The sequence below is a fragment of the Neopelma chrysocephalum genome, unplaced genomic scaffold (genome assembly GCF_003984885.1).
Source record: "Neopelma chrysocephalum unplaced genomic scaffold, ASM398488v2 Primary Assembly neopelma1_67, whole genome shotgun sequence".
NCBI classification, from domain to species: domain Eukaryota; kingdom Metazoa; phylum Chordata; class Aves; order Passeriformes; family Pipridae; genus Neopelma; species Neopelma chrysocephalum.
Window position 1 is genome coordinate 7,341,914 of NW_020897726.1, and position 15,928 is coordinate 7,357,841.

Genomic DNA, 15,928 nt, shown 5'->3' on the forward strand with positions numbered 1-15,928 from the left:
GAGGAAACAGTCAATTCAAAACCGTCATTCTTTCCTTCTAATCTCAAATTAAACCAATAGAAATATACAGGCAGAAAGGTCCTGATCATTTGTGATGAGCTATCTTTCTTACCAAAAATGGAGAAAGTAAGTTACACTAAGAAACTGATTAATTTACCAAAAAGAACAATGAAAGGTGACTTGGTACCATCCTGAGAAGAATACAGTGGGTACTAAAGATCTCATTAATCTAACGGAGCAGGGCATAAGACGAACCAGTCATTGGAACCATTTACAAGACATATTCAAATCAGAAAATAGGTCTTAAAAAAAAAGATGATTAATCATGGGAACACACCACAAAAGAAAGATATGGATCATCCATCTCTTGAAACATTCAAATGGAGACAAGGTATCTTTCATAAAGCCTTGGTTTCTCAAGATAAAGTTTATGAGCTGGTCAAACACAGATTATTAGGATATACATAGATACAACTCAAGGAACTGAATGCCAGTGAGCACACCTAATAGTCTAAAGAAGGTCAAATTAGATGCAGTAGATTTACTGTGGTCCTCTACCTTAAAATATATAATCAGTGAATACGTGGATTGAGATTAATGAATACAAACCAAGTTACTATACAAAACTTTAGAACTGTTACAGAAATTTGATTTCTGGGAAACTGGGATTTTGACCTTCACAATTAACAGAACAAGAATTCTGCGCAAAATTTGAATCAACAAACATGGGACTTAGATGTTTGTCAATGTACCTCTTAAAGCATATCTACAATTATTAACAAGAAAAAAAGAGGAATAACAAAATTATAGGGCTGAAACTTAAGCATGATACTTGCTAATAGAAAATAAAAAACACCCCAAGAATTAAAAAAAAAAAAAAAAAGAGTGGCAGACTCCAAAGGGAACTAACAGTGAAAACTCTAAAATTGTTTCTGATAAAACAGAAAGTTCCCTCAAACAACACCTTTAAAAGCCAAATAAGGTGAAAAATTAAAAAAAGAACCTTGAATGCTCAAGCATAGAAGACAAGAGGGAGATACTACTGTGCTAGCAATGGCTTTGTACTGGGAACCTATGAGTTCTTTGTTATGCAGCAAGAACAACATTTCTAGGAATAGACATGTATACACATGGACACCGAAATGCTTATACTCACAAGAACAGCAGAGACCTTGCTTGCCTACTCCGATTAGCATATTCAAACAAAGATTACAGTAGGCAGGCTTGTTAAAGTGTTTCAATCTCCATACATGCTGCCCATCATCTTTCACATTCTGCACAGGACATAAAAGAAACAGATTTCACTTAATAAAATAAACAATGAAGTATATAAGTGCCAATAAAAATTGGAGATTGACTCAAGAACGTAAAAGACAAGCTGTTACTTCATTTTAATATTCTGCACCAGATCACAGCATAGTCATTCTAAATACACAGGCAATGATATAACAAAAAAATTCTTCAGAAGTTCATGGACATCCATGTGTTTCAAAAAAAACCATCAGGCTGCTGTCGCCCCTGAAAAACAATTCTATCCAGATATCTAAGCATTATTACAACTAGTATTAAAAATAAAATTTATTCTAGACTAATCCTAAAAATAAAGGTGCTGCAGGTTAGAAGATAAAACTCGCCAAAACAAACAATTGAAAGGGTTTTTTTAAACTGCACAGATATTCTCAATGACTCCTAGAATTAGGAACGTATACCAACATTTGTGAAGCAGGAAAACTAACCACACCACAATAACTATTGCCACCTTTAATTTATGTTACCCTATACAGCCAATAATCTATCAAAACTCACCTATTTAAGGGTGAGATTTACATTTTGGACCTCTTCTCCAGAAATAGAATTCCTTAGTTTTAAGCCCACATTTTTCAGTCAGCTGTAGCACAATACTCAAATCTTGCATGAATAAATTGATCAACTGATCGGCTCTAACAACTTAGGGGCCCATCGTAACCTATGCGAACCACTAAAATATTATCACATCATTTATGTTTATGAAAGTAAGCTTTCTGTTGCATGATTCTCCTCTTCCTTCTTAATGGAATCATTCTGATATCTCGCTGTTATTTGATGGTTTAAAAAATGATTTGCACTTCATACAGATGTTAAATTAATTCTCTAAATTCCTGGCTTCTTGGCAAGTCTGGCCATGAGGCTTTTGCTTTTTGTAATCATCAGAGGTTTTGATTTTTTAAAAAAATAATCTAATGCAATATCATGAGATTTTTTTAAATTTTTATTTATGTTTTAACAAATATAACATCCAGTGGAATAACAGCAGTTACTGTCTATCAGCTGGAAAGGGGATGCAGTAGTTTGATGCTTCATTGTGTATTGCTGAAGCTCTATAGTCTTTTGGTCATGTCATTACCAAAAAGAAATCGTCACATAGCTAAAGGGAGTCACACCAATTTCTGTTTCTCAGAAACCACATCAACAGCTGGTTCTTCTCCAGTTTCTGATTTCTCACATCCAACTACTACTACTATTACTTGTCATCATGTATAGACAATATTTTTGACTAGATTTTCAATCGTATGACGGTTTTCACTGATAAGGACAGTCAATGTAAGTCAGTGGGCATAAATTTTAATAAAAATTCAGTTTTGTCCTATATTAGCATATACTATACAAGTTACGTCCTTAAAATCAGTATTGTTCTGTTCTAGAAGTTAGCTGTTACAACAAGTCAAGTATGATGAAGACTTCTTCATCCTTGTGGGCAAAAAGAAAATAAATCCTGAAGGAAAATCAGCACTCTAAGAAATTAAGAATGTTTGGTTCAGAGCTAGGTTTAAGTCAGAACACCACTTTGAATATTTCCTGCAAATTACCTAGAAACAAAAGGAACTGAAGTCAGTTGAAATACTTTTTTTCTCTAGTGAGATATCAGGATCAGAGCCTAAGTGGAGCTCTCCCAATATTATCAGCAGGAGTTCAAATGCCATCTCTGACAGCTGGGCAATGTCAGGGTCCCCTTTCTGCAGAAAAAGCACAGCAGATGCCTAATGTGGGATTCTCAGGCTGGCAAAGAGTGTGGAAGTTTTCCAATTTCCCCTGAAGAAGCAGAAATAGATTCTGCAGCTGTGAAGCACTAGAAGCCTGTCAAGCTCCTTCATGACTGGCAGCTGAAGAGGATGTATTTCATTACATGGAGCTCTGTAACTTCTATTTTTCTTCCCATCTTACTACCATATTCCACACATTTTTAAAGTATGGTTAAGCTATAATATGGGTTGTGAGTGTCAAGTCTTCTTTAAATAGACAATAAAGACAATCTAAATCCTTCTGAGAAATAACAGCAAACAACGTACACTTTGATTTTAACATCACTCAGGTCATCAACAGATACAGTCACAAACCACAAGCACTTAAAATGTGAGCTGACCAGCTTTCCTTAGCAAAATACTTGCTGTTTGTGAAAATTAAGAGAAATTCATACTTATTTATAAACTTGCCCCTCTTCTACATTAGTTTTGTGTTACTTTTTCATTTTAATTTTATTTTTAAAGAATGACCATTACATATGAATATGCTACTTCTTATTTGAACAGAACATATGGTCTAACTTAGCTGGCATTTTCCTTATCAGAAAAACAAACAAGTCTTGATGTGGGTGTTCTGCCAATTAAAACACTTAGCTGTGTTACAGACTGCAACTCATGCAAATCCATTACATAAACACAATGCACTTTTGGAAAAGAGAAAATTAAATTTTTGCTCTTGTGTGCTGCCAAAAATAAGCAATAAAGTGCTGCGTATGATTATGCATGCACATAACTTTTTAAAACACTGCCAAGGAAAAAAAAGACATAATACGAAATAAAGCCCCTTCAATGCAAGTCTTTAAGTATGAATAAAATCCACAATTCTGACACATCAGTGCATTTACTGACATTAACTCATTTTGCATCCATATCCTGAGGAAGAGTTTAAAAACAAATAGACATTGAGAAGAACTCAGAGCAGGGCAGGTACAGTAAAAATCTCTTCCTCACTTCATTATACACATCACTGAAAATCAAGCCTCCATATGTCAAACGCAGACTTTAACACATAATGACAATAGTAACATTTATTTTGTTAACAACAGTTCTCTTAACTTATGGTCCTGACCCTTCTACCATGGATTTGACTGCTGAAACGACCTGACCTTAAAAAGCAAGTCAACCATAAAAGAGCCAGCCTTAGAATTAGTGGAAAATTTTATGCTGTCACAGAATTCAGCTACACATCCCTAATCTGGTTTAATATTAACTTATTTCAGCTTTTTAAATATTTGTAGATAAAGGCAGCCAAAGTGATCTTCAGGTTTCAAGCACAAAATTCAAGATTTTGAGACTTAAAAAAGGTAATGAAATTATTTATAAATTTTGATCCTAGCAAACACGTCGTCTTTAAACAGCTACAGTGTGTCTGTAATACCAGCGTGCTCAGTCTTTTCTTTGAGAAGTCAGTAACAAGCATCCAAATGAGAAGGATCTTATTGAGTAGCTGTTATTCTTTCTCTGCCTGTTATTTTGCTTCCGTTTATTTTAAAAACATATTTAAATTTATTTACATGACTTGTTCAAGACAATTTTGCGACTGATCTTTGGGTACTGTTCAGCCAGTGGGAAGGTGAGAAGAGTGTCCATTAAACTATGCAGCATCTCCTTTTATTACAAATGCAGTTATGTTCTATACTGTTTTCAGCAAAGAATTAATATCAGGTTTCATTTCATTCAATTTGTTTTGGGAAGAGGGGGTTTTAAGTCTCTTCTGGTTCAGCTGGAGAGGGAGTAATCTCATTCGAGGGATATCCTATTTGGGAGGGCTCCTCACTTCTAATTTCTGAGATGTATTGTGCATGTGTGTTGGAGAAAGCAAACCAAACAAAAAACTTCCACAGCCTTCATCCACGCACTCATCCAGAAATAAAATTTTCCCACTAGAGGGAAAATTGTTTTAAAAAGCTTCATAAAAAGCCAAAGCATGAAGTTTCCCCGACCCCACCTCTCATTTGAAGAGACTCTAATGCTGCAGAAATTAAATTGTAAATAAAAGTAAATTTGTATACCTGCATGAAATACCATCTATTTTACACCTTATACACAGTAGTTACTCCTGGCTTTTCCTGGGCTTCTATCAAACTAAAGACAAAAGGAAAAGGGTGACTGTAGTAAGAAAAGGCATTTGCAAACTTCCTGCAAGCAAGTGGGAGCTAGCACAGCATAAAAGTCAGCAGCGCCGTCAAGAAAAGAGACGAGCACTTTTTTAGCAGCTCCCGCTGCCAAAGTCTCACAAAGCATTAACATCGCGGTCTCTGCTGGCGATGCTGTGAAATGACACCGGTAAAACAGCTCGCCTTATCACTTCGGGGGAGTCTGCTTCCAGCTGGGAAGGAGCTGGCACAAATCGGGCAAGCTACAGCTTCTAGCAGGGGCTTGCGTTTACCCTCTGTACGTATGGAAATAGCATATGGTGCATCGGCACTTCAGCCTTTTAGAAAAGTTACCTGCTGTACTTCAGACAGGACTTAGAGAAATGCCTCTCAGGACAACAAAAGGCCATATCACCTTCTTTCCTCACTGAACAAAACAGAAGTCTATGAAACTGCCCAGCAGTCTGCCCAGCCTAGGAGGGACTACTCACAATACAACAGATACAACTCTAGACTTGCAAATATTTGCACATCTCCAGTTTGGTTCCACTTTCACATATGTGGAGCTCAAGTAGTAAGACAATAATAATGTAATATCGACGTAAGAAGCAGTATTTCCCAAGTGTGCCCTCATGCTAGAGTATTCCATCCCATATTTAATCAAAAAAAATTTCAAAATTTGCTTTTTAAATTATTTGAGTGAAATCACATAATATTTGCTGCTCGAGGATCCAAAATAAAATTGTAGGAGTATTTTCTTGTTATTTAATTGAAGCATAGTCACAATAAAACAAAAACATTGGTCACATTGAAATTTACCTTGATTTAAAAGGTGAACTGGGTTGAAAATTACAATTGGTGACTTAAAAGAAAGGCTTATTGGCCTGATTACAGATTATTGATAACTTTATGAAGCATTTGCTGGTGTTAAATTTCTCTCTCACCTTAAAGCAGCTTTTCAGCAACTGTACAGTACCAGGTACAGTGCAACCATGACATCTAGTGGCCAGTGGAGAGGAAACAAAAACATTACCTAAAACATGAGATTTCTTTAAACTCTAGCACTTAGAAACTTGCATTTTATACCTACGTTTTGTACAATCACTGACAGAAGTGGTAGTTACAGGAGAAGTGGGACCAAAATATCTTGCATGGAATTACCTTACAAGAGAAACCAAGTTCTTTTATCGTAACAGGGTGGAATAATATGGTACAAGTAAGGAACTCCTCCCAAAAAGCAGAGTACAATGCAAATGGCTGACCAAACCTGTAATTGAGAGGCTTTTTGTGCTCAGATTACAACGGAAATTTTAAGCAATGCTAGGAGAGTCAATAGGGTAACTCTCCACCTTCACTTACAATGTTAATCTAAAATTAATGCAGAATGAAATAAAAAGGTCAGAAACTGAAGGTTTCTACTGTAGACAAGTAGAATAAGTAGCCTAGTGGTCACTAGTGTGCAACAGGCCACTTCCCAAAAGTGTAATTACCAATCAGGAGTACTGCAGGGATATCTCTGTCCAACTTGTGCTTGGATGGGAGACAAACTATTCCCTTAAGATGCAAAATTAAATTTGGAAAGTTGGTGAGGATTGTGAAAATTGCAGAATGAAGTGTAACACTCAGCAAAAAACTCTACCTCGTACACTTATTATTAAAAATTACACCACACAGATAAGTATTTCCTCTACAGTTAACATTTTCTTTTTATTCAAGAAATTCCCATTTTACATGAGAGAATTGCATGAAAAAAATCCACAAAACTGGAACAACTAAACATCAGATAAAGAATTATTGGTCTCAACAACAAAGGTTTCAGTAGGTTTTGCACAGAATACATTCAGACACTTCTAATTGGAGAAAGGATAGTCATCCAAGTACAAATGGATTATACGTGTAAACAATCTCAAGGTCTTTTCTTCTAAAACAAATTGACAAAAAGTATGTGTACCACAGAACCCCTATAGAAAAAGAATAATTAAGTTCTTATTTAAATTCCTTATCTTGCACCCAAATTGTTTTGTTTAGCAGATCAATTGCCTTGTAAAGCACCACAATTCAAATACATTGTTTCTATTCTGCAACATTTTCAGAGATAAAACTCAGTATTTATAAATTTTACCTTCATAGCAAATTCAAAATCAAATCTTAAGAGGAAATAGAGCATAAAACCCAGAAGGATAACGCAAACTGGATATTTAGGCTGATTTCCTAGGGAAATGAGACCTTTCTATGGTCTTTGTCCCTTTATCTCCCTGACTCTAAACTGTGCCAGCAACTTAGAAATTAGTTTAGTAATCTCAAAGAAATTTGAAAGGGCACGGGAAATGTCATGGAAGTCTAGAAAAAAGGCGGGGGGAAGGAAGAAAGAAAGAGAGAGAGAAAGAGAGAGTGCGTGCACAGAAGGGAAATCAGGTAAATTTCCTTGTTACTCCTTTGACTTGCTAACAGGTGGCTAGCAAATACTTGTAGTAACAACCTAATATTATCCTTATATATATATTGGGATGACTGCTGTGGTCAGAGGGCAAAGACCACAAACCTGTGAGAGATTAGGCTATCTCAACACTGCTGTTCATAAACACTAAGTTGTTTATTCTTATATTTTTGTATAATACAGTTCCATACTTCACTTAAATGATCCTTTTTTTTCAATTATTGTAACTAAATCACCTGATACATTATGTAATAAAAACTGATTGAAAGGCTTTAAATGTAATATAGAACTTTTATGATACCTGACCTTTCTGTATAGCTATTAAAGGAAATCAAGGATTAAGTAGAAACAATGTAGCTGAAGGTACTATGACAATCTGCAGCTGAAATAAATTATCATAGCTTCACTGATATTAGCATAACAAATTGCACCAGCTGAGAATTTTGTATCATTCGTACAAGCCCTGTACAAGAGTTAAGTATATTACAGTGTTAATGGACCCCAACCCAAAACAAATTAAACATTTCACTGGTATCATAATTTATTAAATAAACTACAGTGACAATTCTTTGTCACTATCATACTAGACAAGCTCTGGAATTGATCTCTTGGATTTAAAATTTTGTCATTGCTGAGTTCAGCAGAGAACCAAATCATACTCAACTAAAGGTAAAAGAAGGTGGCAGAATTGTTTGGTGGGTTTTGGTTTCTTGACCATTTTTTCTTTTGGTCTGGGGTGTTGTTTGCTTGGTTTTGTTTTGTTGATTTTGTGTGGTTTTGTTGGTTTTGTTGGGGGTTTTTTTCTCTCTTTTTCAACATGTGACAAGCACCTGGACATGTCTAAGCATCATAAGCCAGGAGGTTATGCCCCTTATTTTCACACACTAATCAGCTTGAGGAAAAGTTTAAGATATCAGCACTTTATTATTTGATTAATGAATTCAAAAGATTCTTATCTTACTTTTTATTATCATAACTAAAAGGAGAAAGGAAAAAAAAGCAGAGTCTTGGGAAGCTAAGTTTGCAAAATCCAACAACAGCATTTAAAAAAAATGACAGCATCCCACTGAGGGGAATGACGCACTGGAATGAAGTGCTTGGGTAATACATTAGATGCTCTAAAACCATTAAAACCATGCTATCAGTTTACACAAAATAATGACAGACAGGCATTAGAGTTTTAACTTTATTGATTTCACTTTTCAGTGTCCTAAAATACACTTTGATTTGATCATTTAGAACTGCATACAAACAAAAGTAGTAAATTTCTGCTCGTTTGATGAAAATATAAAAATTTTGCTTTTCTCTACGTTTTGCAAATGGTTTAAAAAATTAAGCAGTTTTAAACATCAAAAGAAATATGAGCGTCCTTTTAAATGGTGGCATCATATCCTAGTGAATCATTAGCAAATGACTAGCAAATTAGCTCATATGTAGGTAATGGACTTCATTCACAGTAAAGTAGAATTTTAAAAAACATTAAACAATGAACTATGCTTATTGACCCAAAAATATAATAAAAAATATATTTTACATGCTATTTTCCTACAACTGTACGCTTATGTCCATTAAATGTATCAAGAACTAGTAACACTCTTGATGATAAAAACATTGGCCCATGCTGATACCAGGTTATAGAATTTTGATCGCTATTTGTGCATTTTCACTATTTCCATAGTAAAGCTACATGCAGCATGATAACTAGTAAAAAGACTCAAAAGGAGAATCATGCTTTAATATGAAAATAAACCTCTACAGAAGGATCTGCATTAATTTATGCCATAATTTAATGAGCTTCAAATTTACAAAGAATGAAATGTAGACAATGAAAACTACTCCCAGAATGTCTGTACTACCTGTCACAAAAGAAAAATCTGTGCTGGAAGTGACTATCAGTTACCTACTATACTGATTGCTTGAGAGCATTTGGCGCCCTTTGTTTAAAGTAGTTCCGTGTAAATAATTGAATTCGGCCTGACAAATATCTCTTTGATGACAGGGAAGCAATTTAACATTTTTGTTACTCAGTCTCACATATAGAATTAGGGAATTACTATTTACAGTAATTCAAACACACTGAAATTCAGGTATTTTGCTTGTAATTTGATTATTAAGATTTTGCAAGACTTACAGATCTTCTGTTCAACAAACTGGTTTGTTACGTATTTTCCTACAGTCTGACCATTCTTTGTCTAAATAAAATACCATAGAGCAACTACAGCAGTCTAGATTTAGTTGAAGTCATAGAACTATATGAGGAAAATAAATATTATTTATTATTTCACCTCAATATCTGAAAATTAATTAGGAAAAGATGAAATAAAAATATTTTCTTTCAAATAACAGAAAAGCATTTGAAACATATGCTTAGATATATGTGTTCAAAATTAGCTCAGATACAGGACAGCAGGTGGCACTGGCAACATGCCAGTCTTAAAACAGTTGCATTTAACTAGTCCAAAACTGATCATATTACATCTGTATTATCTTTAATGTGAAGTTGTAAATGTACAGAACACAAATTCATCTTTCATAACACTCTATCCTTTGGTGTAAGTGTTCCCTTTGATATTGCTACTTAGTATAGTTTATTAAGGTAGTTACAGAGATGGAATATCTTCACAGGGATGTATTCTGACAGGAAAAGAGCCAACAGGCAATAATTGCTACAGAAGAAATTCCCTCTGCACATAAGAACAAAAGCTCTTTCCCTTAAGAACAATTAACAGAGGGAGAGTTTGCCCACAGGACTGGTGGAATCTGCCTCACTGGAATTATTTAGGCTTGACAGAGCCCTAGATAACTTAATCCGTGGCCCTGCCTTTAATAAGAGACTGGACCAGATGTCCAGAAGTCGTTTCAATGCAGATTGTTCTGTGACTCAGTATGATTCAGCCACAGAATCCAGTACCATGCTGAAAATACTAGACACTGCTCCACGTCAGCTGTAACATACACATGCACGGTAAGACCTTCTTAACAAATAATACTACAGCTAGGAATTAACAACATGCTGTTAGCAGGGCAAATTAATCAGCTTTTTACAGCTTCCAGCTCCAGAGCTCGCTTATTTGGTGGGGCTTCAAACATGCTAATGGTAACTCTGCCTTTGAAGATGCACTTTTGCTCTTTGCATGTCATTCAGCCATACTGAAGAAAAGTAAAGCGAAGTATTCTTCATACAGGCCTCAGAGAAACTAGCCTGAGGTCCACACTTAGATGCAAGCAGAGACTTGACACTCTTATTTAATACTTACATTCTCTAACCCAAGGAGGACCAAGAGTGGTATTGTTGTCATTCCTCCTTGGATCCACTCTTCTAGAGAAACAGTTCCATCATGATCATAGTCAATTTCTTCCATCATTTCATGAAGAATCTACACAGTTTAATGAAAAATCTCATAAATTCTAATTTTTTATTATTATATTCTAATATAGCAAGTTCTTGTTAGAATATGTGCAGATCTCCAATTCCCTCATCCACACACAAAAAGTAAAGGAAATATTATTTGTATGGCAGCTGTAGTAAAATGACTATGGACAGTTCAGAAAACGAAGTGTCATATTCCTATTTACATTTTATTATCAACAAAAGAACCCAAACTAAGTTGGGTTCCCTGTGTACTTGCAGTTACTTTTAAGAAATTTTCAGAGACAAACCAGTTGTGTTATAAAAGTTAATTACTACATGCATTGAAAAAACCCCTTAAACTGTAGCAAGAATGTTTCACAGATTAGATTCAATCAGCAAAATACTTGTAAAAGTGCTAATTGACAGTGCCATAGTGAACACAGACTATTCTTATTTCTATCTTACTAACATATAGAATCACATGTCGACATGAAATATCACAAAATGCTATCTCTAGCAACATTAAAAAGTTGTGATAAAATGGACACTTACTGGACTCAGTTCAGTAACATCCCATTCAAGGTATTCTGCAACATGCATCATTTGAGCAATGATATTTTCCAGCTCCTACAGATGAATGAAAAGTATGATATTTAATGCAATATTATAAAGAAACATTCTACTGCAAAGCAACTTATAATTCAACCATATTGAATTCAGTGACACTGTTTCATCAATGTTCCTAACGAATGTCCTTTACACAGGAAGCTGTCCACTCAGGTGAATCTGCTTCATGAGCAAATCATCAGGCATGGACTGCAAAGCATTCAGGGAGGTGAAATACATCCCCACAATTAAAGTAATTGAAAGTAGTAATAGATTCTTCTTCCCTGGTTATCTTTTGAGCACTGTTTTTACTGTCAACACTGTGATATAATGCTGTAAGGATCTTTAAATTCCAGCACTCTAATAAACTATTTTTTTGACAGCTATTGCGTAATTCAAAACTTTATAATGGAAATAAGGCATAAAGTGGATGCTATAAACTAATACAAAGTTTTCTTACCATAATCATGTTGCAATTTCCCTTGATCATGTATCACTACTGCTCTTCTATACTCATATATACAATTTTGCTTAGTAAACATTTCCAGCGCTTACCTAGGACTACTCTGAATTCTTGTGTTGTCTTGGTTCCAGGCAGGAGCCAAGATAAATTTTTGCCATAGTCAGGAGAGGCATAGCTGAGACCTGGATGTTACTCTATACCACTTCAAGTCACTGCTAGGTGCAGGAGAAAGGGAGTATCTTCTGAGAAGAAAGGGGTCCTTCTGGTTGAGTACATGTGGCCAGGGGAGAGGTTGGGTAATGCCAGTTCCAAGCTGGAGAGAGCAGTCAGGGTAGTGTGCCTGCAGTTAGGTCAGGTCAGGCTCTGTGGCGAGTATTTTGGATGTAACTTACTCTCTCTCTTTTGTACACCTTTGTTACTAATATTGTTGCTGTTATTACTGTTCTTTTTCTTATATAATTGCTGTTTCCAGTAAATTGTTCTTATCTCTTATCTTACCTTTTGTGTCTCCAAGTCTCCTCTCCATTCTGCTGCAGGAGAGGGAGAGGAAGGAAGAGTGTGGTCTGGAGAGTCTCAGTGGGAGCCCTAAATTGTGGTAGTACCATTCCTAAACCATGACAGTCTTATTTGGTGCCTACTGTGAGGCATGAAGGGTTGAGATAACAACAGATCTGGCCAGAACAGGCTGGAAACAAATTTTACCTAAGGATTTGCTGTATTAGGTACAGAGCCACTGGTCACAATGTTGCTTGGTTTGTTCATATGGGTATGGTACCTAACCCTGTATATATATTCCTTTACGTGCTCCTCAGGATGTTATTTTTCAGAGCAGGGAGAGGGACCAGGATTGCTTTATTGATGTACTGTGGGATATCAGTTTATGACATAGCATCAAGGGCCAGGAGGGCCGTTTGGGATATGTATTCAGTGTTGCTGAATACCTACTCATACCTCAGGCACTACCTTTCGCAATCCATTAAGAATCACACCCAGTCTGTGGGGGGACAGGGAAGGATGATTTTCCCCAGCTTTTCACACCCTTTTCCTCCTTCAGGCCTGTTACAACTGCATTTCAGAATTTTTAATTCCCTTTGGATGTTAAGGAAAAAATGTTCTTGTTGCTAAGTCTGCCAGTTTTCCTCAGGGCAATCCACACGATGTTTAGAGTTAAGAAAGAGATTTCCAGGGAGGTTGTTCAGAGATCTGTCCTGAGGATGGATAGAGCCATGAGTGGCATGGATGGCAAAAGAAAATGGGCCAGCTTTCAAAGGATTACTCTGTTCCAATGCTTTGGAAGTTCACCTTCGAACAACTACAGGACTCTGATAAAGTGGCAGAATATTTGAAAGAAAAATGCCGTGGCAGTTTCAGAGAGGTGCAAAGTTATCCAGTGGGCTGGGGCCTGGCTACTGTTTATCAGACACTGCTCGATACTAGACAGCACACTCAGGGGGAGGAGGAGGAAAGTGGACCAGCAGGCACTGGGGCCAGTCAAAACTGCAGCTGAACCAGAGGAACCTGTGCTGGTAGCAGCTGTCCCTTCACAGACGAAGAAACCCATGACAAAAATCAGTTCACTTAGTGAGGGATGAAGAGGAAGCAGGGGTCTCAGAATAGGAGGAAGAGGTAGGGCCAGAGACAATCACTTCATCCCTACCCCAGGGTGAGCTGCAAGATATGTGAAAAGATTTCAGCTGCCAGTATGTGCGCTATCATGAACTGGCCTGCAGGCAGAAATTTCCCTGTCACTTATGGGAATCAGCTCCTCTTCTTTACCAATCCACTCTATGCCATCTTGCTTCCAGGAGATAAAAAAGAAGAGGCAAAAAAACCAAAGAAAAAAAAATCACTGCCAATAAAATACTGCTTTTTGTTAGCTAACAGAAAAAAATAGCTACATTTTTTTTAATTATTGTTATACCTCTGATTTTTCTTCAAACATTTGGTTGGGCTACTCCTCAAAACTTTGCCTTTAACATTGCTCCTCCGCTCTTCATAACAAGGTGGAAGTTCTGACATGTCTCCACATAAATTCACTGTGTGACTCTCATACTCTCTCTTTTTAATGAAATCTTTACAAATGGTGCTTTGAGATACACATGTCCCAGCAGCATACTAGAATTTTTGGAATTATATTAATGTGTTCCCTACAGTAGTATGATGAAAAACCAGAAGACTATAGAATAGGACTCCATGACAGCAGTGTCAACATCTGAAAATGTATACAGTTGTAGAAGCAGCAGCTTATTGGAAAAGAAAACTCAAGATTTACTTTTCAAATTGTTGACTTTTTATCGACTACAGTTTATACTGCTTCTAATAATTCACGATAAATATAAACTTGATTTGGATTAATGTATTTTTGTACAGGTATGTCATGATGACATACTCTTACAATGCATTAAAATACACAAATAACGTTACCGAACTATCCAGGTATCCATTCCCATCTGTATCATACAAGCGAAACATAACTGAAAAGAAAACAAAGAGACAAGGAAACTTGGTTAGAAAACATAGTAAATACCTTTTTTTTCATAAAAAACAACTCCAAACCAAAATACAAAACAACTAAACCTGAGTTTCAAAGAAAGGACAAATATTAACATTTACTTCTAATGATCACTCTAACTGCAGACTCACCACATAAGTTGTATTATGTGAGAGGTTCACTCAGCAACTACCCTGCCACAGTGCCTCCAAGAAGACATATTAGCTGGACAGTGTAATTGCACCTTTTCCACATTGTCACTCCAGCAGCTAATTTGGTCTGTGAACTTAATTTTGGTTCGTTCTAGAGATGATCTGTAGTCATGGTGAGTACTCCCAAAAGGCCCTTCTTTGTCATCTCAAATATTGGATAACATACAATTGGTCAGGCAAATATTGATAAACCTGCTTACGTTTTAACAATACTATCCTACTCCCTTGGTAGCAGCTATCACTATTGAATAGTAATATTACTTTAGGAAGTATTTTTTGACCAACTAAATGAAACAGATGATTAATATTTTAAGTATCTAATCATTCAAATCCAACAATAAACATTCCTCACAAACCGCCAGCATGGCTTCTCCCAGAACCTAAATTGCTTCATCAATTTGAAAATCTATTCCCAACATTTTCGGAAGTCACCCAGAAAAGAAGGTGCACTTTGAGAATATCGAGAAAATATATACTTTCAAGATTGTATCATGACTTGATTCCAGTGACAACAATGGGTGAGTCTACCAAGATATTTGAAAGCAGCTTCCTCAGCTGATCATATACTGCATGAGACTGCAGAGCAGAAAGAAGACTGAAGCTTTGGTAGGAAACACTGTTAAAAGACTAAAGAAGAAATCCAGAAGCCCACATGTACCTCACTATTTGTCCCTACTTTCTGGGACAGTTTGCCAGAGCTCTGAAATCTAAACACCCACCATCCCCTTCAAAAGTGCTAATTTTTTTAGCGCTAGACCAATTTTTCAGGGATGAAGAAGTCAACCCACGTAGAGGTATTTATTTACAGGACACTGCAATGCTGGCACTGACAGCAAAACCCAAACAATTTGCTTACAAACTGTCTTATTAGATGTTTTTGGAAACATAACATATGACCTATTTAACAGTGAAGAATCCCAGCACGCTGGATCCACATTAAATGCTGTTACAATCCAATAAATTCTGCAAGCAAAGTTTATAATAGTCTTCAGGAAACACTATAATGAGAAGTGAGAGAAAATTCTTAGCAATTAGAAAGTAAAATTCAGAAAGAATTTGATTATTTTGGGACTTACAGCAAAACATATTTAACTGTTATATGGATTGGCTTGCTTCCCTTATATCCTCCATCTTGGGAGTAAGTTGTTCATCTAACTGTGGGGAAAAATGGTAAGTACTACACTGCTCTACCACTTCAACAATTTTTGCCAC

General features: G+C 36.1%; 1 protein-coding gene across 8 annotated transcripts in view; it reads right to left on the minus strand.

The window, feature by feature from the left end:
• Positions 1-15,928, minus strand: part of DGKB (diacylglycerol kinase beta) — a 394,620-nt gene that overhangs the window by 238,490 nt on the left and 140,202 nt on the right. For all 8 annotated transcript variants that reach the window (XM_027684707.1, XM_027684708.1, XM_027684709.1 and 5 more), the window contains 4 exons: positions 14,438-14,487; positions 11,497-11,571; positions 10,850-10,969; positions 1,157-1,274 (listed from right to left, as the gene is read on the minus strand). In XM_027684707.1, coding sequence (XP_027540508.1) covers positions 1,157-1,274; positions 10,850-10,969; positions 11,497-11,571; positions 14,438-14,487 — 363 coding nt within the window. The remainder of the gene's footprint in view (positions 1-1,156; positions 1,275-10,849; positions 10,970-11,496; positions 11,572-14,437; positions 14,488-15,928) is intronic.